The sequence below is a fragment of the Diadema antillarum genome, unplaced genomic scaffold, assembly GCF_040938485.1.
Source record: "Diadema antillarum isolate AM-2024a unplaced genomic scaffold, OU_Dant_1.0 seq00001004_RagTag, whole genome shotgun sequence".
Lineage (NCBI taxonomy): Eukaryota > Metazoa > Echinodermata > Echinoidea > Diadematoida > Diadematidae > Diadema > Diadema antillarum.
Window position 1 is genome coordinate 689,726 of NW_027271842.1, and position 26,384 is coordinate 716,109.

The 26,384-nt window shown below is 37.4% G+C and overlaps 1 protein-coding gene across 1 annotated transcript; it reads right to left on the reverse strand.

Moving 5' to 3' along the window:
* Nucleotides 1–1,157: 1,157 nt before the first annotated feature.
* Nucleotides 1,158–19,146, reverse strand: LOC139742523 (organic solute transporter subunit alpha-like). Its single transcript, XM_071653055.1, has 7 exons — nt 19,086–19,146; nt 14,875–15,035; nt 13,561–13,634; nt 12,582–12,740; nt 11,039–11,150; nt 2,477–2,729; nt 1,158–1,456 (listed from the first exon to the last, which is right to left on the reverse strand). The coding sequence occupies exons 1-7, from the start codon at nt 19,144–19,146 to the stop codon at nt 1,158–1,160; spliced, it is 1,119 nt and encodes a 372-aa protein (XP_071509156.1).
* Between the last annotated feature and the right edge of the window lie 7,238 nt (nt 19,147–26,384).

The window sequence follows — 26,384 nt, forward strand, 5'->3', positions numbered from 1 at the left end:
ATAAATTATACGTTGTCTATACGTTGTGCTGTTCATGGCTTTATATACAAGGTATCTTACCTGTATGTAGCTCTAAAATTCCTACAAGCACCAGCCTTGCATATTCATTCAACCTCATTTAGAATAACGTGACATAACTTTTACATAAACATGTTAATCTCTCTTGAGGTGTTTCACCCCACAAACATTGAGAGTTGAATAGCACTGAAGGCGATGAAACAAATTATGAAAAAAATAATATGTTTTGATTTTGATATAATCATCAGGCAGGGACTAGAATACAATAGTTATCAAACAAGTAACAATGTTCCGTCAACGACTTGTACACCTCTCAATACGCATTTACTTATGTTTACAAAATAATTAGAGGTACTAACAATTTAGTGTTTCTTTTCTGGAACTTTGGGAGCTGTACTTCAGTCCCACGTGTACATAATAATAATGATAATAATAATAATAGAAATAAAGATAAAAATAACAATAATAAAAATTAAAATAATGATAATAATAATAATAATAATAATAATAATAATAATAATAATAATAAATAATAATAACAGATCTCGTAAATGGACGTGACAAACATTGCGATGCAGTGAAAGGCCTTTGGTGAACAGACAAAGTATGTACAGAGCACAGGTATATCTATGTACAAATTCACAGGTAAACCGCAAGGTTTTTAAGTTCTTGTTTTTCATAATCAGCCGTTATCAGTTATTCCATGACTATAAATATTGTATGTATATATCATAAACCTCTGAAGTACACACAAAAAACAATGTCTAGGCTTAATCTGGACATCCCAGACAAAATGGTTGCATGTGTGGTTTAGTGGTTGTTGATTCTTATGTTGTTGATAGTTGTCATTGTTGTTGTTTTCTTTGTTGTTGTTTTTGGTGCTGTTTTGTTTTGTTGTTGTTGTTGTTGTTAATGTTGTTGAAAGACACTTCGGTGAACGATGGTAAGGTAGATTGAACAATTTGCAGTAAGTTGCCTTCATCGGGTTACACAAAACAACAATAAAATATTAAGGCTGTGCTGCACTTTTTAGATAAAAAAAAAACACACAACTTCATTGTACGCACAGGTGAGAAAAAGAAAGCAGTGGGCACTTTTTCTTTTTTTTTCTTTTTTCTTTTTTTGCTTTTCTACTTGGTTTACAAGGGAGTGTCCTCGTCCTTCATGTTCTTCTCGTAGTCGATGGCGATCTCGTTGACGTAAGCCCCGTTCTCGGACGCCTTCTCGGCATCCGTCACCCTGAACTTCTCGACGTCCTGGGACTGGTTCTCGCCGGCGGCGCCGTTGTTCTTCTCCGGGTCGGAGAGCGGGTGGGTGCCGACGGTCTTGCTCAGGGAGTCGCGGCCGTACTCGTTCTTGCTCATCCACCAGCAGTAGTAGAATTTCAGCATGACGGTGAGGAGGAACATTTCACAGATCACCAGCATGTTGTAGAGGACTAAATTGAGATAGAGACAGGTAGGGAAATCACATCAATCTATATTATATCCTATCTATATATCCACATTGATACCCTACTTATCTACATATCAATCTATCCATCTATCTTTCTACGTATCTATTTGTATATTTCTACGTATTTACATATCAATCTACCTATCTATCTAGTTATCTAGCTAGCTATCTAAATATCTACCTATCTATGATTATATCTTTCTACATATCTACACATCAGTCTATCTATCTAATTATCTATTCTTTACCCTTATTTTGCGAGAAAGTACTACTTGTAGTTGACGCGATGTCGGCAACACGCATAAAAGTGATTTCTATTTATCTCACAAAATGTTAAAACCTGAATATTCATGCATCTAAACCAAAACTATTCCATCCCTTAGAGTAACATTATCAAAATACTTGGTGTGCTATTCCAATCAGGGTTCTGGCGACCGTAATATGATCACATGGCAATGAGTTGGCTCAGTCGGTATCGCGTCTGCATCCGACCCAAGCGACCCGGGTTTGATACCCGAGTCTGGACGGAGCAATGTTGTGTAATCATGCCATCCGCTCTAGTAGAGGCAAAACATTCTATCCTTCGGTTAGGACATATTAAAATGGAGGTGCCATGTGTGAGAGAGTCGTAACTCATGCACGTAAAAGATCCCGTTTCATTCACTCATTGCAAAGAGCAGGATGTTTAACCCCGTGAAGCGGTCCCCTCTAACATCCAACTGGACCCCATGAAAGACCTGGGGGTGTCTCATAAAGCTGTTTTTAAAGTTACGAATGACTTAAGAACGACTAGTGATCAGTTCTGATGTGCTATACTTATCAGAATTTCCATAGTTCAGCACAAGAATTGATCACCAGTCGTTCGTAACTTTTAAGAACAGCTTTATGAAACACCCCCAGCTTAGTGTAGCTAAATATGGGCTATCCAGCCATCTTCTCAGATGGAAGACAAACACACAAACACACAAACAAACAAACAAACAAAAACAAACATTGGACTCACCCTGTCCTCTCGAGGCAGTGTTGAAGGGGCCGACGCAGGGGATGACGCCGGTCTTGACGAAGATGCCCATCACGAGGTTCTGCGCGTTGGTGAGGATGAGCGTGAACTTCATGGCGTTGAACTTGGCGCCGACCATGAAGTACTGCAGCGGCTCGGCGGTGGCGTTGTAGATGATCGAGAGGCCGAACACGGCGAGAAGTGAGGACAGGAGGCCGATAGCCGTCAGGTAGATGAAGGCGGAGTCCGGCGCGATCTGATCGGAAATTACGGCATGGAGTCAGCAAAATAGCAACAATTGATGAAATAATGTCTTAATAATGATGATTTGTTTTTTAATACAACTGTATCAGTGCTAATAATGACGATAGTGACACAGTAATAACATAGTCTAGTGGGATTTCTGAAAAAGGGCTCTCTAAAATGGTGTTAGAGGCATTTTTGAGTAAAAGTTGGAAACCGGTCTCTTTTACCTAATTTGAGTATGCTGAATCCGAAAAATCCGGTTCCCAAGCGAAATTCACCGATCTTGACCATCTAATTTGCATAAACAAAATGGCTGCCAAGCTACAGAAATTATCAGTTTCAGATACGCATTTTCTAGCAATTCTTTGCAAACAAGCTGGAAAAAGTGATTTGAAATGTTTGTACAGAGAATAGAATTACCAATTTATAAGGGATAAACGTTTCTCAGGTGGCAAAAAGTATATTCTATTCATGATTATGCAAATTAGGACTGAAATATGCAGATAACATTATATACATTAACACTGGAAGAGTAATTTTGACATTTTTTATTTCTTGAGAGACAAATTAAATACTAAGTATGTAGACTTTAAGGTTTTGAGGGTCAGGAAAACTCCGGTTTCCAAGCGAAATTCACCGATCTTGACCATCTAATTTGGATAAACAAAATGGCTGCCCAACCACAGAAATTGTCAGTTATTCAGTTTCGGACACGGATTTTCTAGAAATTCTTTGCAAACGAGCTGGAAAAAAGTGATTTGATATTTTGTACATATAATAGAAGTAGCAATTTGAGGGATAAACGTTTCTCAGATGGTAAATAGTATATTCTATTCATAATTATGCAAATTAGTACTGACATATGCAGATAAATATATATTAACACTGGAAGAGTAATTGTTACAATGTTTTTCTTGAGAGGCAAGTTTAACACTAAAGATGTAAACTTTAAGGTTTTGAGGGTTAGGAAAACTCCGGTTCCCAAGCAAAATTCACCGATCTTGACCTTCTAATTTGCATAAACAAAATGGCTGCCCAGCCACAGAAATTGTGAATTCCAGACACGCATTTTCTAGATTATTTTTTTTGTAAACGAGCTGGAAAAAAGTGATTTGAAATCTATGTACATAGAATGGAATTAGCAACTTGAGGGATAAACGTTTCTCAGGTGTTAAATAATATATTTCTTTCATAATTATGCAAATTAGTACTGAAATATGCAGATAAATATATATTAACACTGGAAGATTTTTTATATTTTTTTTTCTTGAGAGGGATGTTACGAATATTAGATATATACACTTGAAGGTTTGGAGGGTTAGATGAAATCTGAATCCCTTCTCAGTGGTATCAAAATAAATGCAAATACATGTATTGTATCGGTAGGCAAATTATATGCAGGCTTCATGAGTTTTATGCGCATGCAGTTCATTCAATAGTCTATATACCCTGGTAAGATTTTATTTTTCAAATCCTTTAAAATGGTCCTTTTGGATTTTTTTAAAGAATTCAAGTAAGAAACCCGATTCTTAACCAATAATGATTGCGTTAGGGCTAAAAAAAGACAACAAAAAAACAACAACAAAAAAACAACAAAAACAAAACAAAACAAAAAACGGGTCTTTTTCAAGCGAATGAACTTTAAAATCTAATTTGCACAATACATACAAAATAGCTGCAATATTGCCATAAAATTGTTAATATCATGCAATATGTTTTTAGTACATTGATAATCGCAAAACGAGTTGATGAAAACTCTCTCTACACGGATCATGACTCAACGTTTTATGGGGGGGGGGGGGAATGTCATCGAACAATGCCATTTTGTTCATATGCAACATCCATTATTGTATTGTTCCAATATGCAAATCTATAGCATTAGCACGGAAATTCTATTTCCCAGTTAACCAGAACATGGTATTCATATATATATATGATAATAAAGATAACATATGATTATATATAGCAAACATTCGTCTATAGGTTGAAATGGATTGGTGGTTTTATTCTATTTTGTCTTATGAAGTGGTGTTTTTTTTTTTGGTTTGTTTTTTCAAGTCGACGAAAAATACCTTTAATGTCACAACAAACATTACTGATGCCCCAATGAATAAACAAAATTATGTTGCAAGTCCGTTAGATATATAACACTGGAGAAGGATCCATTGGAAAGTTAAGTTTGTAGAATAGCCGCGATCACACACTGGCAAAAGATCAAGAAGTTTAAGATCGCGATCTCCAAGATCTCAAAAGGCGCGGCCAAATTGGCAAAATATCGAAAAGTTTCAGATCGCAGTCTTTAAGATCTTGAAGTTTTTCAAGTGCGTGTGACTGCAAACTTTCCGCGAAACTTCCCACTACAACTAGGGATATTTCATTTTATAATGCTGTCCTCTCCAAACTTCTCGATCTCTTGCCAGTGTGACCGGACAACAAAAGATCATGAAGACGTCGCGATCTTAAACTTTGCGATCTTTTACCATTCTGACCGCGCCTTATCATGATAAACTTTAATAACGATGTTAGAATAGCAGTGAGGGAGAAGAAATGGAAAAAAAAGACGTGTGGCACACATCCACCTATATTATATCCTTCTACATCTGTTATAAGAATGTAACTTAGTCAACTTCCAAGACAGTTCGAACTCTGAAATTGCATCAGCCAGTGCAATCTGCGAAATAAGGGGTTTACACCTTCCTGTTCCTTTTTGTTTTTGTTTTCAGTATACTTGGATAACATGCCGCCAGTGATAACCACCAAGTATGATGCATTTCAATTTATTCTTAACTGGACGACGCCACGCTCCCTTGTCTGTCTGACTTCTGATATCAGATCATAGAAATGACATTCTTAGCAAACAGGCCTCTATAGCTTTATGGGCCAGTAGATTGTAAGAAATAAGGAATAATGAATACTCATTAGAAACCATGTTACATACAGATGATTCCACTTCATATCAGACGTAAATGGACGCCATTTTGCCTCTCATTATATGGTTTATCAAGTATAGTTTTTGAATATCCACATTGTCACTTGAATTTCTGCCTAAGAATTAGGATATGGATCTTTTTATGGAGGACCTGGGTTTTCCATTACCTTGCGAACATGAAGTTACTTTTGATCCCTTGAGAGATAACATCTATCCGATAGCTACCTTAAGGAGGCCTTCTTCCATATAGATACTGGAGTTGTGCTTTTTCTGCCAGACTGATACTGACAGTAGCACTCACAATGACTCACAATCATCAAGGATGCTGCTTGTACGAGAAAAAAACTAAAGGGTTCCAAGAACATGGTTGTTATCAGTCGTCTTTATAAGAATAAACTTATATTCGATTCAAAAGATGCATCACACAAGCTCGTTTGGCACAAAATATGTTCGGCCATTTTACCGACAAAAGTATACTGGATGCTCGAAAAGCAGTCCAACGACAATACTCCAGTATCTTTTAAAAAAAAATAAAAAAAGGAAGAAAATCCTGCTCACTGTGCCAGACCTGATCTTTCTTCACCAGTAGACATTGGATGGGAACGTTTTGATCTGATCTACAGCCTGTACAACTGATTTTATTATCTAGCTCCAATCCTGCAAATTTGCCTTGAGGTGATTTCATGTGCATGCGAAAGCATTGCAGAACATTTCGATGCAAATGTCACAAATTAGGCCTACGATGTACAGCAGTGTGTGCATGTTAGCAACAATGTGATGATGCAAACCTTGCATGAATGCAGATCAATTTAGCTCGATTGAGAAATAGACTTTTTGACTCAGATTATGTTTCTTTTCAGCCAAATTATAAAGGTGTTGATTACTAGAATTACAAAGTTCATTCTACGTTTCTGTTTCCGACACTGTCCGAGATACCAGGATTTTTGTTACATTTTTTTTTTTTTTTGCTTGAGCCTGCAGAGTGGGTGAAGAGATAGATTAAAAAAACCCATAAATTATGACGAGATTTATGAAAGTTGCCACTTGATTTCAAATTCAACAGATTGAAAATAATTATAAACCAATCTATCCAATGAAAACGACAAAGTACAGGGTGGAAAAAGCGACCTTGCACTAATCCATAGAGTAATGTATAGTGATGTGATTGTTCGATAACTTTGATGGCAAGACCTTGTTTTGGTGGTGAATATGCATATAGAAAATGGGTGAATATTTGCATAATTTATTATGCAAATGAGATAATAGATGTGTGTTGTTTACTAGTTGCAGTTAATTTTTGCATCTCTTAATCACACCAGGAATCATTAACAGGTCTTGATATTGTTATAACTGTTATGAAACATATTCATATACCAATTGCGGCAGTGCGTTGTAGAATCTCGAAACCTGCCTGGTCTACGGCCTCTTGAATATCAATTTGCAAACATATTTCATTTTAGTATCATTCAGTTCTCCTTTATTGATTGATTCCAGTACTTGATTTACTTCGGACTCTGACGACATCATTATGTGCAACGTGTTTGCCCGATATCTTAGCTGTATTTTAGTACGCCAAGGTACATTTTTATAGCAAGACTTTGTTTTAGGGAATATATCCATAGAAAATTTGTATAATCTATATGCAAATTAGATTATTGGGGTATTTCTAATAACTGTGTTTTTTTCTTGTATCTCCTTTATCACAAAATATATGTATGTATACAAAATTATATCATAACTATAATGATTCAGATTCATATATCGCGGCAATGTGTTGTAGAATCTCGAAGCCTGTCGTAGTAAAGCCTCTTGCGTACCAATTTGCATACGTTATTACAAACATTGTTATTCATTTTTTTATTCTGAATTGGTTGATTCCAACACTCGATTTTCCTCGGACTCAGATGACACCATGAACACTTTGTTTGACCGATAGCATATCTGTATTTTTCACTACGCCAAGGTACATTTTAATAGCAGAACTTCGTTTTAGGGGAAAATATGTCGAGAAAATGGAAAAATATTTGCATAATTTATTATGTAAATGAGATGCATGTTTTGTTTTAATACATAAGGTTGGTTCTTGTATCTCTTTAGCGCACTAGGAATCGTGAACCGGTCTTGATACAATGACAACTATCTTCAGAATTATGATTCAGATCCATATATTGCAGCAATGCGTTGTAGAATCTAGAATCCTGCCAGTTATGTATCCTCTTGTGTACCAATATGAATAGATATTTGCATAAGTGTAATTCAATTCTTGAATTGATTGAATTCTTTTGAATTGATTTATTTTGATTCGACTCCGGCGACACAAAGTACTTTTTGTTTGCCCGGTAACTAACTTGTTAAAATGATTAAAAACAGAAGTGAACACGTGGGTATTATACATGTGCATATATATGCGGTAATGCATTACTGTATCAGCGGCAACGCCTAATTTGCATATTTCACTTCTTAATTTGCATATAAAAGTGAAAGTTATGAACAAATGATGACCTAGATATTGTCTTTGCACCTTAATTTCTGAAATTACTACTATTTCTGCATGTCTAGGGAGATGCTATGAAAATTAGATCATCGAAACACCTTAAAAAGCAATGAATTGGCGGCCATTTTGTTTATGCAAATTAGATGCTCTTAGACTCAAAATTCCGCTTGGGAACCGGAATTTTTGGATTCAGCGTACTTGAATTATACAAAATAGACCGGTTCCCAACTTTTACTAAAAAATGCCTCTAACAGTCATATTTTCCCCAAATCCCACTAGACTAACAACAGAGACGACAATCAAAACGATAGCACAAGTCATATTCATGATTATAGCTTATTAGATAATTATAAAATGACATGGTCGTACTTTTTTTTCTGTACTGAGGACAGTTCTGCTATAGGCGTATGTGAGACCTCACCGATAATAATTATGTGAAATTCCAGACCGTGTCCAACTTGGCTTGAACAAAATAATATACAGCTTGTAGTTAAGGCACACGACCACAATGTCAGGTTCCGTCAGATTCGGACCTAATTAAGAAGCTTTGCATTTTGTAGTTGTATTTTTTTTTTCACGTGATAAAATCTATTCAGAATTTCTCGAAGCGTAACATGATACAAAAATAGATGAATAAATACATGACATCAGAAGAAAAAAATCAGCCAAGTCAGCCACGGAACACACAAAAAAGAGAAAAACGAAGCACAGCTTCATGTACATAAGAATAACCAGAGCTAGTCTACCGGAAAGACGAATGAGGAAGTGATGCGATATGTCTGGTCAGTTGCAAAGTTTTTTTCTTTTTCTTCAAGTAACAGTGATACCAGAAGCAACCAGGAAAGAGGAATTAATGATCTCGTCACTTTACTATTATAGGTTTCAAATTACCCGCACATAAATCTTCACGGAAATATTATACTTTCCTTTGGAATGAAATCATTAAACTAATCTATAATCCTTTGCATCCAACAGTCTGGAAGTAACCTAGCAACGATTAATCCTACGGGGAAACAGCTTGTAGCTGCTTTATAATTAACATGATACATATTATCTGTACACAAACCAATGGGAGAAACTTTTTTATCGCGAAGGGAGAGCACCGCCTGCGCCCATTTGCTTGTGTGGCTTTTATCTCTTTTGTATCAAATATTTTACTTGAGTAATCTGCACAATTCCCTAACTTTCTATTTTTCATCTTATTGACAGGAACTCTCCATCCCATTCTCTTTGTCTCTCATATTCATCAAAGAGACATTCCAGACTATTCATATAATTTCGCATTATATGTAGTATATAAATTGATAGTGTCATGTATAAATTTGCTTAATACAATGTATATTGTGGTCCTTGAGCAGACAAACCAATAGTCTGAAAACCCCAAAATAAATTACACTGACCAAGGGTAATGACAGACAAGGAGGCTAATATATTCCAGTAATATAGCAATGCAATGCCATTAGAATACCACTTGCTTAATAAGTTCATCTGTGTAGAACATGATTATTCTATGCATTCTTTCTACTGTAGTCTTCTGCTTCCATGGACGCCCAATCGTGAATTTTTGTATGAAGCCGGTGTGTCGTCATCCTCGTTCATTCTGATTTGTTTTACATTTTCAAGATATCTTTATTCCTTGACCCAATCACGATAAATTCTGAAACTCTGTACCCAGCATAACCAATTTATAGATGTTTAAATGCAAAAGTCGGAAAACCATCCGGAAGTCTCCTTTTTAATAACAGTCAAATCGAACCGGGTGAAAACTGCACTAAAAGTAACACTGTTTTGTTTACTTCACTGCACTCGAACTTGGACTTATAGTCTCCTATATCTACTTGACCCTTTGAGGCTGCAGTGAACACACTTCAAGACCTTGGCTTTGATATTTGGCAGACGATCATAGATTATAAGGGTCCCACGATGACCATGACATCTCTACATTACGATCACATGTTGACATGTAATCCATTGTGCTTTATTAGCTTACTGCGCCATGCCAGTATTCACGATACACAGGAGCTATGCTTCTGTAATAGAGTTGAAGGCTGCTGTGTACACTCAGCGCATGATGCTCTACAAATTAGCATGGGAAACAATCTTTGCCCCGCACGTCCTAACATACAAACATACGCGGAGGTCACGTTACCGCGAAAAAGCAATTGAATATAACGCCAGTCGCGTTTTGACAAAATTTTGCTGGTAGGTAATAGTTATGAACAACCACGACATAGGTAATATCTTTACAAGAAACGTAAAATCGAACAATCAAGGTCGTGTCATTACAGTGACGCATGAGCCTTTAATACGGAGGCGACTCGTGCGGAAAGTACCCCGTCAACCTACTGAACGGTATATTAGTCTCTGGTTTACTCCGTTTCTCTATGTTTCATTTTACGCCGTTTGTTTCCTGTTAACTCAAATAAGAGAAACACACGTTGTAGAGTTGTAAACTAGCGCCACAATCTGACCGTAGCTAAAACACACGAGGTTGCCATTACTATCACTATTTGCTTTGTCTAAATCTCACGACTTTCTTAGTTGTGATAGTTCGATTTTGAATCACTTCCAAATGTTAATCTGTCTGATATATCATCCATGATATTTGCGTCAACTTAGGGTGTTGTGGGTTTCCTCTATCCACTGTTATGTTCAGAAGGCAGGATCGTCGTCTGCCAGTTGGTCAGTTTTGTTCTTTAGGCGCGAAGAGCTCACCAATCACAGAGGCTCTTGTTTCGGCAACCACAGGGACTACGGATTCAAACTGACATCATGCCCTTCTTACAACCACAACCTCCCCCCTCCTCCAAAAAAAAAAAAAAAAAAAAAAGAGAGAGAGAGAGAGAAAATTATAATGATAACGATAGTTGCGTAACCATGGTGACACCAAACTTACCGAGGACGGGTTGTAGATTCCATCCGCCCACAAAACGGCGCCGATAAAGACAATGGTGGGACGGATGTACGCTGTCTGCAAGACTAGCCCCCGGAAAGTGTGAAAAAGTTTCCTGAGACGGATCACACGAGAAGAGATTATAATAGATCTGAATTAAAAGCAATGTCTTGATTTGGGATCTTAACGAATGAATTAAAAATCTGAATATCAATTAAAGTACTAATACTACAACATTTAAATCACAGTTGCTGTTGTCGTTTTGTCGGTTTTTAGAGCTGAAATTCTCTCTTGACTAGACGATGGAAAGACATTGTCATGACTATCAGGATAATGCCAATTTGTAATGTTGTTTTTGTATCAACAAAACGGGAAAAATGATGTATAAAGGAATCCCACAAATATATCCATTTAAAATGAAAAAAAAAAGTATTTATTCCTGTCAGCTGTTAATGAGATATTGTATAACAGGTAAATATTATTCATCATGCCATTTTGGAAGAGCTACGCGAAATACTCTTTTCGATGGCCGAGAAGGAAAAATGTAAATGGAATTCATTTTCTTGTTGATTTTTTATATCATTCTACTTCTGTGGCATCACGAATGACTTAGAGCTCACGAAATCAATACGAACTTTACAACTTTTGAACGAATTATGTGGTTTTCTTCAAAACTTTCACCCAGTGCTTCGGTTATCATTTTGCACCATGCATAAGCTGAATAATAGATACATTTTGGTAGGGAATTCCCCTCCAAACACATCCACTGCTAATTGAAAAAAAGAAATGGAATTAGACAAAACTATTCCTGCACTTCTATTTCTATAACTTAAGAATCTCCTTTTCTCCCTTCTCTTTGATCACCATTATCACCATCATCATCATCTTCTTCTTCTTCTTCTTCTTCTTCTCCTCCTTTTCATTTCTTTCTTCTTCCTCCTCATTTTTTTTTCACTTGTCCCTCTTTTTTTTGTTCAATTTTTGTTATCATCTGTTTTCTCCTCTTTCCTTCTTCTCCTTGTGCTACGCTGCCAATGTTTCTTTTTTTTCACAAAGAAATTGTATTTACTTAAATCAACATTCAGGTACAAAGAAATTTCACATCACACACACAAAAAAGAAAATACGATTTGACAGGCAGCTACAAACAGTCTGAATAATGAATATGATTCCAGTTGATATTGAATATAAAACCTTTAGTGTTTCCGGACATATATCAATCTACTTTCTTCGCTTGCTTTAAAAAAAATGACAAAATTCGCAAAAAACTAATGATTTCTTTTTATTCGTGGTAGAAAATATGATGTACTTTGCATACAAAAAAAAAAGCCCCATTGTAACCCCATAGGTTTTCTGTAGAACCAAGTATACAAGTACTTTAACATAATTTATGCTAGGCGGCCAATGTCACGCTATGTTGCGTTATGTTACGTCACGTTATGTTACGCTGGCAATGTTACTGCAATAGATGCAATTCTAACTTGTTGGTTTTATTGATGCCACGGAAGACCATTACATCAACAGGTCCACCTGCCAGGTGTCTTACATGGAGAATTTGACGGATGGTAGGCAGGGGCAGCAGCAGGTGAAGGGCGGGGCACGTAGCGACACCTCCCGACCAGTCATGTACGCTTCCATCTTCTCAATCCCTCCGAAGTAGTCGACGATGAGCAGAACGAAGGCATAGAGAGTGGTGGACATGTATCTAGGAGGGGATGAGAGAGGGAGAAATGCTCAGCCAATTGATATAAGAACATATTCCCAAGCGATATACAGTTTTGTTTAGTTTTTTTCTTCTTCAATTGATTGGCGTTATTGATGGTCGGGTTTGATCAGGGATTGATAGGTGTGTAGACAGTGTACATGAAAGAGTGTGCCCATATAATTCATAATGTAAATATATATATATATATATATATATATATATATATATATATATACATATATATATATATTCACATATGATATACAAAACTATGACTTATGAATCAACCCACAAATCCAAAATGCATCTAAACAAGCACGCACACACAAACACACACACACACACACACTCACACACACACACACACAAACGACCCTATGGTGAATTGGACCGGTTACAGTGTAAAATGATTTATGTCATGGGTATTCATGGGTGCTGTTCGTTATTCCGAAGGTTCGTTATTCCGAAGGTTCGTTATTCTGAAGGTTCGTTAATCCGAAAATGAAATAGGGTTCGCTATTCTGAAGGTTCGTTAATCGGAAAATGAAATAGGGTACGTTATTCCGAAGGTGATCCGACAATGAAATAGGGTCCGTAACGAACCTTTGGAATAACGAGCTTTGTTTCATTTTCGGATTAACGAATCTTCGGAATAACGAACCTTCGGAATAACGAACTGTAACCGTATTTATGACAGGGTATCATATACTCGCAATCTAGAAACTCATCAGTTAAAGAAAGAAAAATGGTTACTGGGATGGCGATGCGGATATATGAGCTGTAACTATAAATGTTAAGCACCAATATAGCCTATACTCACAAGCTAGAAACCCAGTTCGTAATGAGGGCGGCTCTGGGAATGTACAGACCAGCTATCGATGTGAACGAGTAAATCTGCGGAAGAAACAAATACTGTCAATATACATCAACGAAAAGCGAAATCATGTCATTTTCGGATATTCGAGACCAGATACAGGATATGCTGCGCTTAAAGGTCATAAAGAGGGCACGTGGTGACACCACGGGGAAAACCCATGGAATATTTACGGGGAAACAGACAAGTGTGTAAGATTTCTCTCCGCACGTCATGGCATTGGTATTCATTGCAAGACTTTATCAAATCCAAATATGCATTTCCATTGTACACAGCTTTATATAGAGAACATACAATGGGGTACACGTGCTAACAAGACAGGCGTATCACAATGATAACGATATCAATAATGTCGATTATATAATGACTGATGGCATATCTCTAAAACGTAAACTTATCACAATTGTTTCACTTAAGGGAATTTTTGTATGTGCCAAACGAAAAAGTAAAAAAGAAAAGGCACAGCACTGCAGACTTGTACACAATAAATGTCAGTGGTCAACATCATCATTATTTTGTGAAATCAAGCCGTGATGGCGTCACCATATCAATACCAAAAGGAAAGAATTTTCTGACACAAATGTTTACATTCTTAAGGATCAGTTATGAAATTAGCTCATTATCAGCTTTTGAACATTCTTCAAAAAAAGATAAAAGAAGAAGAAGAAGACATGCATTAAGCATAAAAAACTGACTGCACACGTAACAGTAAAAGCAGCAGCAAATAATACAAATCAAAATAAAGATATACGGTATTAAGCCACGGAAAACATGGGATCATGGACTTGTGTTTCGTTTCCTGATAGAAATACTGTGATGATTAAACTGATCAGGTTTCAGAAACCTTATAATATTATTATGTCTGTGGTTTGGTGCTGTGCTTTGTATTACAATATCCACTGTCATTATTAGAGTACTACATGCATATGAACTAGAGATCAATAGAACATACATTTGAGCCATTGCTTGTTGTTTGAATACAATTCCTAGTTTTGTTTGCAGAATTTTAAAAGACCTCTCGAGCTCCTGAATATTTATGACTGATTTAATATTGGCAACATGTTACAGAAGATCGGCAATTCCTATTTCTCTTTCAAATTGTCAATATCTGCATCTATTCAGTTCAGCTGCCATTTCCTTCGATATCAGACATGCAAAAAGAGACGCATTAGCGTTGCTAATTTGATGTCGACAAGAAAATAACGATTATCAGCAAAACAAGAATTTTTCCCCCAGGACGTGTTTGGTTCAAACTCTCACCGGAAACAGTGCGAAGAAGCGGACGAGGAAGATTCGGCGGGCGCTGTAAGGCACGTGCCTCCGGATCATCACCCACGAATGGATGAACATGCACAGGTTGAGCCCGGCGAACACGGTGAGGAAAGATAGAAGCGGGATCCCCCAGTAGATGCTGCGGAAGGCTGTATGGCATGGTCGACAGAGATAGGAGAAATACATCAAAGACATATTAAAGTCAAACATCGAGCAGAGTGTACATACTGATCATTAAAATTGATCATTAGTGCACAATCATAATGTTCTATCATGTCTCGTTATATTAATGCAAATAATACATTAAATATTTTATATATTCAACATTTTACATTAAATTTTACATATTATCATTTATTATACATCATAACATATTACATCAACATAAGAAATTACACATTGTATAATACATATTATATATTACACATATACTTCAGGTAAGGGGGATATATTGTCATGTCCATTGTCATCTTAAATTGTCGTTCTTCAAGTTTATCTTTTTAATGTTCTTGCAAATTAGGCCTATATCTTAAAAAAAACGAAAAAAAAATTAAATGAATAAATAAATATGAATACGACTACCTGCATGTTACAGCTAACAGGTCCAGTAATGTGTAGGACTAGTATAGGACAGTGAAAAAAAAAAATGAAACACTGAAAAAGAAATAATATGCAGTGTATCTGTTTGGCGAAAAAGTCATGCTCGAAAGAAAATTTAATGTAAGTACACTTTTTTCGTCGCATTTCAAATCGAGGTGGAAAGCGTACACCAATTTCATTTTGGGAGCGTTTTATAAAGATGATTCCAATTATTGCTAATTGCAATAATTGCATGTGAAACATCAACAACTTAAAAAGTTTCAACAGACATATCGTATCCTGCAAGTCCGCTGCCTAACCCGCTGCATACCAAGTAATTGATTGCAACCACAAGAATTTACAATCATTGTGATTCTCTATATAAGAGTCCCCGGTTTATCCATGACACTGACAGCTACTGTGACATGCTTTTCGACAGGGTAAATTGTTAACAAGAAGGCTGAAAAGTATCCACGTCACAGTTTTCAGTCATTGTAGGAAAAGGAAAATGCGTATACTATATTCACTAATCTATAGAAGAACAAAAAAAGCTGGTAGACTATTTATAGTGTTACTGTAATTTCTCACACGCCCATAATTTTCGTTAACCATACTGCCCTTGCTTTGGATATGTTATCATTTATTGCCGCATATTATATCGCGAAGGTTTTTGGTGCACTTTACTCCTTTTTTATAGGCCCATTTCCACGCAAATCTTGATAATGATACATCAGTGAGGATATCCTTTCATCCGGCTCGCGACCCTCACTTTGATAACTATCATGGATCAAATTGCTCTATCCGATTCCCTCGATCCTCCTGTTGCGTAACAATGAATGATTAAGTATGCATATCGCAGATTGCACTCGTATGTCTACTGCAACATAGCGATATCACCATAGAAACCGTGACGTGTTTCGAAACTCTGATTTGTGACACACCCACAATAGATGACATTACACAGCAACAACCAAAAAACCCCAATTGTAAATACCTATATACATCAAGCTGGTTTTCGGCGAAACTGTACGACCAATATAAGTATAGGATTAAAGAGTAAAACGGTGCACGGAACGACGGTATTTAAATGATTGTGCACAATTTCGCGTGTAATCTGTTGTGAAATATGCGAATCAGTATATGAAAAGTATGAACATTCAACAGACTGCTGAAGTGTTGTGATAGTTGGTAGATGGGATATTGAATATGCCATGACAAAATAATGCGTAGTAAAGTTATGATGAGACATTATCTCCGCTATCTATACGTATATCTTTATGGGCCACACACACACACACACAAGTATACATGAATACTATTTACACACGCACAATCATGATATATAACACACCCACACACAGGCATACACACACTCTTTCTTAATCTGTCTTGCCTATAGCTTCTTTAATCCATTCACCTGTCTAGCTGATGGTATACGACTGCCAGTTTATGTTTCTGTTTGTTCCCCTCCCCATCTCCCTCTACGCCATCTCCAAACAATGATTCCTATTATTCATATCCCTTTTCATGTTTCTTCTTTGTTTGGTGGTAACCTAGGTTTTTGTTATTTGTATTATTGCCATTATCATGATTACCTCTTTTTTTCTTCTCGTTTTTTTTTTCTTTTTTCTTTTTGCCTTAAATGTGGCCAACGCAAAGTGCGCGAGTAGGTGGGAGCGAATTCCGGGAGGTGAAGCAAAACTTATTGCTTTGTAATGCGGTCTGCGAATAAGTCATCGGTATAGGCTATAGTACATGACAAGTGAAAAGATTTGCCGCGGCATACTCGACGCCCTGTCGACGCCATTTCGTCTGCTCATCCGACAGCAGCGGGTGATGAAGAAGCTCAAAAGGCCTTTGCATACTATGAGGTTCGATTATGTAATGAGTTCCCTTTAATGATAAGGGGTACTCTACGGGCTGATTACTTCTGAGGTACGCTTCAAGGCCCTCACACAACACTGAAAGAAAGGAGGGCATGCAGTCATGAAAATTGCTCAAGCGACAGCCTAAAGTGTCGAGGCCCGTTTTACCCCATGTATTTCTGGCACTCTGTATAATTGCTTCTACATTGTTCGTTCATATGAAAGTGAGCTTAACCAATGCTACTAGTCCTACTAATCAATAATTGGGCCCTTTATACATGCAGGGAAATGTTCAGTATACTACATTATACATGGTCAAATGTCTCCATGTAATCTTGCGCGTCTCCAATCTTGTTAATAAAATGTCGACGGTTTTTTTTTCCTATCGTCGATTGTTTGTTTTTGTTTTTAATGAAGATTGATTATGATCATGTCGATCCCTAGTTTGTTTATAATGTTCCATTCTCATAATAGGGAAATTATAACCTGTGTTTGTATAAATGGGCGCGTGAGCAGGGAGTATGGGTATAGCTGTGTGTGTAATGTGCATGCGTTTATGTGTCTGCATTATCATTGTGTTACACGCTCCTATACATTGATAACTAAGATTATCATTTCAAAATAACGTAATATGTATAACGTATAAGTAATATATCCTTTAGCCTAATATTTTGCATGCTTTTCAATAAACCAAGTTATCAATCAATCTATATAACAATTATCTATCTGTCTACAGTGTATATATATATATATATATACCTAGCCAGCTAGCTGGCAATTTCTATCTATCAATCCATCAATCAAATAGTAATAGTAATCATCCCGTCCCGTGGAATTATCATCATTGTCTGTATGAGTTTCTCCAAGTTATATAATTATGCCTGAATAAGATTTTCCATGGCCATCTGGATATACAGTACAATAACATACTCAGAAACAAGTTCACAAGAGAAAGAAGGGGACATACCAAGCAGTTTGTGATAGATCAAATTAAACGGCTGATGTCTGTATAAGTTTTCATGTTTTTCCATGCACTGTAAAAGCATGGAACAACTTGGCTCCATCTATACTATTTCCCAAAAGGACCCCCTAAAGTTTAAACATACCCTGTTTGAGGCCCCTTCCTTCTCATCCTTTTTCTGAAAGTCCACCCTCTACGCAACCTCCAGTTAAAACTCCACAGGGGATGCTTAGGAGGTCAACTCATCCAAGATTGTAGTTTACTATCTTGTGTCGTAAATATACAGTTATTTATGTTTAATCCAATACAAGTACCATTGGAGAACCATAGGGATTTCTCTTTAGATCGACAGAGGGTATCCCTCCAGACTCCAATACTGTCATTTTAGAAGACATAGATATATATTTCCTTATTTCAGTACCTGATAATCAGTGAGCATCACTTGAAAGCGGAGAGATAAAATATATGTGTTATATCGACATAAGAATTAGACAGAAAAAGCCGTTCGTCTGGATGAGATTTTTAATTTTTCTTTTTAACTGTTACTTCTCTCCTCTGTATAGGAAGGGATGCCGTGCACCCAGACTTAGTTTCACGGAACATTATTATCCGCTACAAGATACAGACCAATCTCTCGGACAGTATAAGAATATAACCCATGAAGTACTACTCTACGGAGTACCCATATATCATATATCTATCATGTCTATGGAAAAAAAATGCCCACGTTTGAATGATGAGGTACCGATCATCTATACAATCTATCTGATCATCTATCAACCTTATATGCTCACCTTCTATCTGTTCGCCAATCGAGCCGACATGACTGGAACAGCTATCCGTCGTGTTGTCCATCCTACATGTAGGTCAACCGCTTTCTGGAGATACAAGGAAGAATTAAGAAATTTATACACAAACAAGAAAAGAACAGTTTCAAAAGAGACTATGTGTAGGAAGCAGTATCCGAAAAGACTCATGACACACACACGCCAACATGGAGCATTATGTAACATAATTATTCGTCATCAAATCATGCATGGAAGACCGAGTTTGCTCACGTCAGAAGTCACCTCCAGCTCCCTACTCACTTCAATCAAAGCTTACAAGAGCACAGAACGCTGTGAAGACGACCATACGGTGTATTCTTCGTATAAAGCTTACCTGAGGTAGGAGTCGAAATTTGGTAATCACTCTGACGCTGAGCAAAATCACATCACTAGTCTTGTCGAGAACTCCGAATACGAATGTCTCACAATGCGTGTACTCAAATATGGGCTCCGAATGTGTTTTATGTGGGAGGGTGTGCTTCTTCAATACTTGGATATTGTTACGCAGAATCGCTGTGCATAGAAAGTACCATGGCAGATGATACCATTGTCAACGGTCAGTCTACTGTGACGCGTTGTCTCGGACATTGTTAGTCCAAAGACATAGTCTGTCGTTCAGACACGCTTGAAGATCTCAGTGAAAGTGATTTTCCCCTTATTATAATGCCGTTTCTCTAGTCTCTTTCACGGAAAATTTGAGTAGCATTGGATGTACATGGTAATGATTGTATTACAGCATGAATTGTGATTATACAAGTTATAGATATACAGCATAGTGTAATAATGACACGAAATAAAACGACGGTAATTATTATCATGATGATTATAAACATGATACTTATGATAACTATAATTATATATAATATAATGTATATAGGCATATATATGCATATATATACTCAACATTATACATGTTTATATGTATGTAAATGAAGAGCTCGCTTCCACAAGGCGCTAAATCCATTGAAAAAATGATGGATTTAATTGCGCCTTTGTGGAAGCAAGCTCTTCAATAGGCCTTAGTATTATGCTAAAACCTAACACAATAGTGCTTTCGACATGACCTATTTCCTATTTCTATACTCAAAACACTTAAATAATCATCAGGAAAGTAGGATATGAAAGAAAAGCCCTTATAAAAAGTGATTTTCATTTGTAATACACCTGTTCAGAAGGTGCTTGTCCACAGTGTTGTTGCTGTTAATTGGATTCACTCAGTATTTATCACTGAAAAAGAAAATACCATAGAATATGTACGCCAAATCTATTATGTAAAAAATTGATTTCGGTTCTACATAAATCATTCCTCAATTCATAAAATTAATCAATACATATAATAGGCAAGACTTCCATATGTACCCCCCCCCCCCCCCGCTATGTGTCATGTACATGATGTATAAGTAACATGAATAAGTTTAGGTGGCTTTGGGATTAGGATTAGAGTTTATTCAGTTTAGGACTAGGGTTAGGGTTAGGGTTAGAGATAGGGTAACATTGATCTCGGTGTCCTAGGGAAATGCGGACTTCAGAGGAAGCTCATACAACAATGTACAATGTAGGTGTATAATATTTAGTGGGGGGTACATATGGAAGTCTTTCAAATACATAATATAAGTTAATTGGCGGGTCCCCTTCACGAGCCTAAATTCGAGTAGCCCAGTCGACTAAAAGTGCTTAGAATTTCACGAGGAATATTCTCGTAGACTAGCGAGCCCACGCTTATTAATTAAAACGAAAAGCCGTGTTGCGTCACTAATCAGTAGTAAGCGTGCGCAGTTGAATGAACTCATACAGCCGAAGACATGCTTTATCTCATGGGTGGTACGTGGCAATAACGCTTTAATAGCAAATGATTTAATGGACTATTAGATGATAACTAAATTCCACTCAGTGATAAGGATGGAGACCCAGCCTCGCTTCATTTTGTATAAATAAGAATATTTACGCAATTTTCAATTGAGTGTGCCTATGTGTTTTGTGTGTGTGCGTATGTGTGCATATGTGTGATTTGCACACAATTCGGTATGAGACAGCGTGATCCAATAAGCTGTCGTTGGGTCTACATATGGATGACGATCGAAGTAAATCCCTAGCTGTCTCACATGAAAAGTATTATTACAGGAAAAAACTTTGCATCATTTTATCGAGAGGGATCTTAAAAGTTTGAGTAAAATTCGTCATTATTCCGCGAACAGAATATTCCGCAACATACCCTTTATAACTATGCGCTGGGGTTAGAATTTTGAGATCTGAACGCAAGCTCGTTTTCAAATCAGTTAACACTGCCCTTCACAATATTTGCCTCTCGAATATAGATAACTTATAACTTATACTTAACATGGGGGAGCTTCCAAGGAATGGTTTATTCATGAGCCAGGTGCGTTGCTATGTCAGTGCATAAAGTTATCTTTCGATAAGGCATCATCTGAAGCCCGCAATGAGAAATTACCAGAAAAAACAGTGCTAAAATCGAAATGGTCTTTAATCAGCTCAAAATTACACTGAATTCTGTAGCATATACCGTCTGAACCTGGTCTCATTTTTTTTTATTTATCCGCTTGCTTGAGACTTTAACGTCGTCGTTTGTTGATTCCACAGCGTCTCTTCTCTGTAGGCTCTACCACTAGATTCTTCGAATGTGATTGATATTGTGTGCAGCAGCCGTGTATAATAACGGAACTTAATAGAGCATGACCCCGTCTGAAAGAATTAAGGATGAGCAAAGTATAACAAACATTCCTTCTCAATGACAGCATCTGCCGCGGTCTCTCCCACCGACAGAAAAGAGGCAGCGAAATCAATGGAATGTTATGTCCTCAATCAGAGCACGTACAGCACATTTCGACTCATTTCGTAGTAGCTCCATGGTACAGGCTCGCCCAGTATTACCATTTGCAGATGAAACAAAACCCAGCATTATAGTGATTAAAAATAGTTCTAAAATATGAGTTAGGTATAGAAACAACCACTATAAGAATTTAAATCCATATAATCGATGTTAGGTATTGTTAAATACACAAAATGTGAACATACAGTTATAATAAAAATGTTTCCAGACAAACCATCTACAGTTATGGTTATTTGAGAAAATACTGATTATTATCTCCTTATATTCTAGGTTTTATTGCGAAATTTTCATATGGTAGGGTGTTTTGTGATACAACAGACCTAAACATAGGCATCAAATGTGATATCGTGAACACTGTCCACAAAGGTAAACAGGACCATGTCTTCATAAATTATACATAAGTTTATGTTTTTTGTAACTCAATATAATCCCTTGACACAATTTCAGCACGATAAGTTTATTATCTCATGTGTTATGGCTGCGTGATTACCAATACACGAAGGAGATAGAATGAGAGAGAGAGGCAGACAGACAGACAGACAGACAGACAAACAGAGACAGACAAAGAAACAAAGAAAGATATTATATATATATATATATACATAATATATATATACATATATATAATATATATATACATATATATAATATATATATACATATATATATATATATATATATATATATATATATCATAGAGAGAGAGAGAGAGAGAGAGAAAAATCCACTAAAAAAGGCAGATCTTAATAGGACTGCAGACTGATTTTATGTAGTATTACTGCCCCCCAAAAGAAAAAACAAACAAACCAACAACAACGCATTGTCATATATAATGGAAAGGGCAGCGGCGGAATAAACTGTAGAGGAGTGTTTATCCCGGCTACTAACACTGCTGAATTTCGCACCTTATTGGCGTGAAATCATGAGCCGACTGCTCAATGGAATTTCGACTCATCACATTCATAATAAAATTTCAAAGAAAGAAAACATATTACGTGTATAGACCTATACATTACGCGAATGCCGAGGCATGGAAAGAATAAAATGTCTGATCAGGCCCCCTTCGGAACGGGGCATAATATGTTATCCTTATGAAATAAATTGTGCACTTCCTATTTCCTGGAAATGCGCAATAAACATAAGGACAACCTTATTGACATAGGAAAGCATACATGCCGCGCAAACACTGAGTCAGCAAGGTACCATGCATTTCGCATCCGGGTTCCCCTCTGAAAATCCTTCGTATTCCGCCTATACTTCCGGTTAAATTGCTGCTGTATACGAAGTGCACATAAATTTTTCACTACAGTTGAGTTGAACTGACAACGGGGGCGTTGATTTGACCTCAATTCTAACAACCGTTTACCGTTGACATTCTACATTGCACCTCAAACGCATGCTGATAAATTCCAGACGCAGTACCTTCTGTGCACCACGTGCTTCTCTCACTTTGTAAACGTAATTGGTTCTGCTTGCCTGCTGGCGATAAACATCGCGTTTCTGAGTATTCCTCTCTGCGCGGCCGCGCCCACAGACAGTAGCACACGTCTATCCCATTCATCGGACCTAGTCCAGAGAGATTGTATTCTTATAGTCTTTTTGGCCTGCATTAACCCATTGATTTGCTATACAACACACATTTCCCACAGACACTTGCCCGAGTATACTCGGGACTCGTTCTCGATGGGTTAAGTGAGTGACGGTGAAGGGAGCCACAGGCGATCCGATGATGGCTGTATAACCTTGCGGTCCTTCTCCAAGAACATCGGTTCCATGTACATGCCACGGGCATTGTATATTATACAAAACATAAGTGAATCACGGAGACCCAAAGAGGGCGAAATACAGTGTATAGAACTAGAGAGGAGGCGGGGGAGGAAGGGGGGGGGGGGAATTGCATGATTGTAATGAAAATAGTTCTGCAGTAACGATCACTACAGCTAGTAGGGCCAAAATGTAATGGTATAGCGTGCGTGCGTAGTTATCATTATTGCTTATCACAAGTACTCCTGCTTTATATAATACATTATTGTCTGTTAATATGAGCGGCATCTAGGACACGCATAACATAATATATCATATGCCTCCTAACTTCAACACTCTATATAGTAATCCCAGAAACATGACCTTGACTAATTCATTCATTGAAGGAATCGAGCCACCTCCCTGGTAATGGTATGATCAAAGTCTTCAAAATCATGAATCATGAATGGCTTTACACCGACACCAACCGTTCCAAACTTTTCGAGACAAAAGATGAGAGAGTTTATATCTTCGAGGCCACAACCTCAAGATACGGAAACAACATGTACGACTGAATATAGATTATCAGGGAACAACTGAAGAGTTTGTTTGTAAAAACCGATAAATCCATTTTGAAGATTTCGAAGTGCGGTCTCTGTCATAAAGTACAAAATAATACCTTTTAAATGATATATTGGTCACCAGGCGCGCCGGAAGCAGTTTTGGATTGGGGGGGCAAACATTGGAGGGGGCTCAAGATTAGACCATGCATATGTTACACAATATACACATACACACACACACACACACACACGAACACACATCTATTATATATATATATAAATATATATATATATATATATATATATATATATATATATATATATATATGTAAAGTGGCGTACGGTGGGTCGAAACATGGGGGAACCATAAAGTAATTTTGACGGTCTGTATATGCTTGTGCGTGTGTGCGTAAGCAATAATGGGACTACAATACATTACTGAATGTGATACATTCAACAACGCAGTCATTGAGGAACATTGTAAGTTTTCCTTACATGGATTATGGAATGACGGTGTGAAACGATCGACAAATTATATACTGTCAGCAACATAAGGTGAATGGCATAACAATAAAATGCGAGCGAGCGAAGCGAGCGAGCTTGAAAATTTTGATATTCTACAGTTCCAAAACTGGAGTTTTAATTGTAGCTATAATTTATTTCGCTTTGGAAATAAATGGGGGCCCATCGGGCGCAACTGCTGGCAATTATTGGCAGCAACATTAGGAGAATTGCATAACGATTCAATGAGAGCGAACGAAGCGAGCAAGCTTGAAAATTTTGACATTCTACAGTCCCAAAACTGGGGTTTGTAGCTACATCTTTCACTTTGGAAATTAATGGGGCGGCGCATCGGGCGCAACTGCTGGCAATTACTGGCAGCAACATTAGGAGAATGGCATAACGATTCAATGCGAGTGAGCGAAGCGAGCGAGCTTGAAAATTTTGACATGTTACAGTCCAAAAACTCCCGTTTGTAGCTATATCTTTCGCTTTGGAAATTAAGGGAGGCATCGGGCGCAACTGCTGGCAATTACTGGCAGCAACATTAGGAGAGTGGCATAAGGATTCAATGCGAGCGAGCGAAGCGAGTGAGCTTGAAAATTTTGACATTTTACAGTCCCCAAACTCCCGTTTGTAGCTATATTTATCTTTCGCTTTGGAAATTAAGGGGTGGGGGCATCGGGCGCAACTACTGGCAATTACTTTCAGCAACATTAGGAGAATGGCATAACGATTCAATGCGAGCGAGCGAAGCGAGCGAGCTTGAAAATTTTGACATTCTAGAGTCCAACAACTGCCGTCGTAGCTATATTTTTCGCTTTAGAAATTAAGGGGTAATCGCACCGGGCTCAACTGCTGGATGCGAGCGAGCGAAGCGAGCGAGCTTGGAAATTTTGACATTTTACAGTCCAAAAGCTGCCGTTTGTAGCCATATTATTCCCCTTTTATTTATATATATACATATTTATTTTATTTTCTTTGTTTATTCATTTATTTTTATTATTATCATTTTTTTTTTGGGGGGGGGGCTTTTTGGGGGGGCAAAAATGCGTTTTGCCCCCCCACTTTTTGGATTGGGGGGGCGGCCGCCCCCCCTGCCCCCCCACTTCCGGCGCCTATGTTGGTCACTACATAATATAAAGGTACGTTTTTGAAGTTATGGTCAAAAGAAGCAAAAATTTTCTTATTATTCTCTTTATTTTTCTTGACCTTTAATCGCAAATATCTCCATTTGACAAATATGGACTTATCGGTTTTTGCAAACAAACTCTTCACTGGTCACTCCACTCACAAGGTAGTATCTCACAGGAATATATGCTACCAAAGACGGCTGGGGAAGCAACTATAACTAATATATTCAAGTTAGAAGTTGACGCATTCCCGTCAAAGAAGTGCGACAGATTCACATAGGGTGCCTATTAATTCTACAGAGTAGTTTTCTCAAATACTGGCAGTCAATATTGCAATAAAGAAGTCAAGGTATTCAAGTTTGGCATAGGCCCTACAGTGATGAAAGCTTGCTAAAAGTGCATGGTAGGGCAATACAAGACTATTGTCTTTCCAGAGGCCCGACAAGGCAGGTGAATACAGGTGAATGGGATATGTATC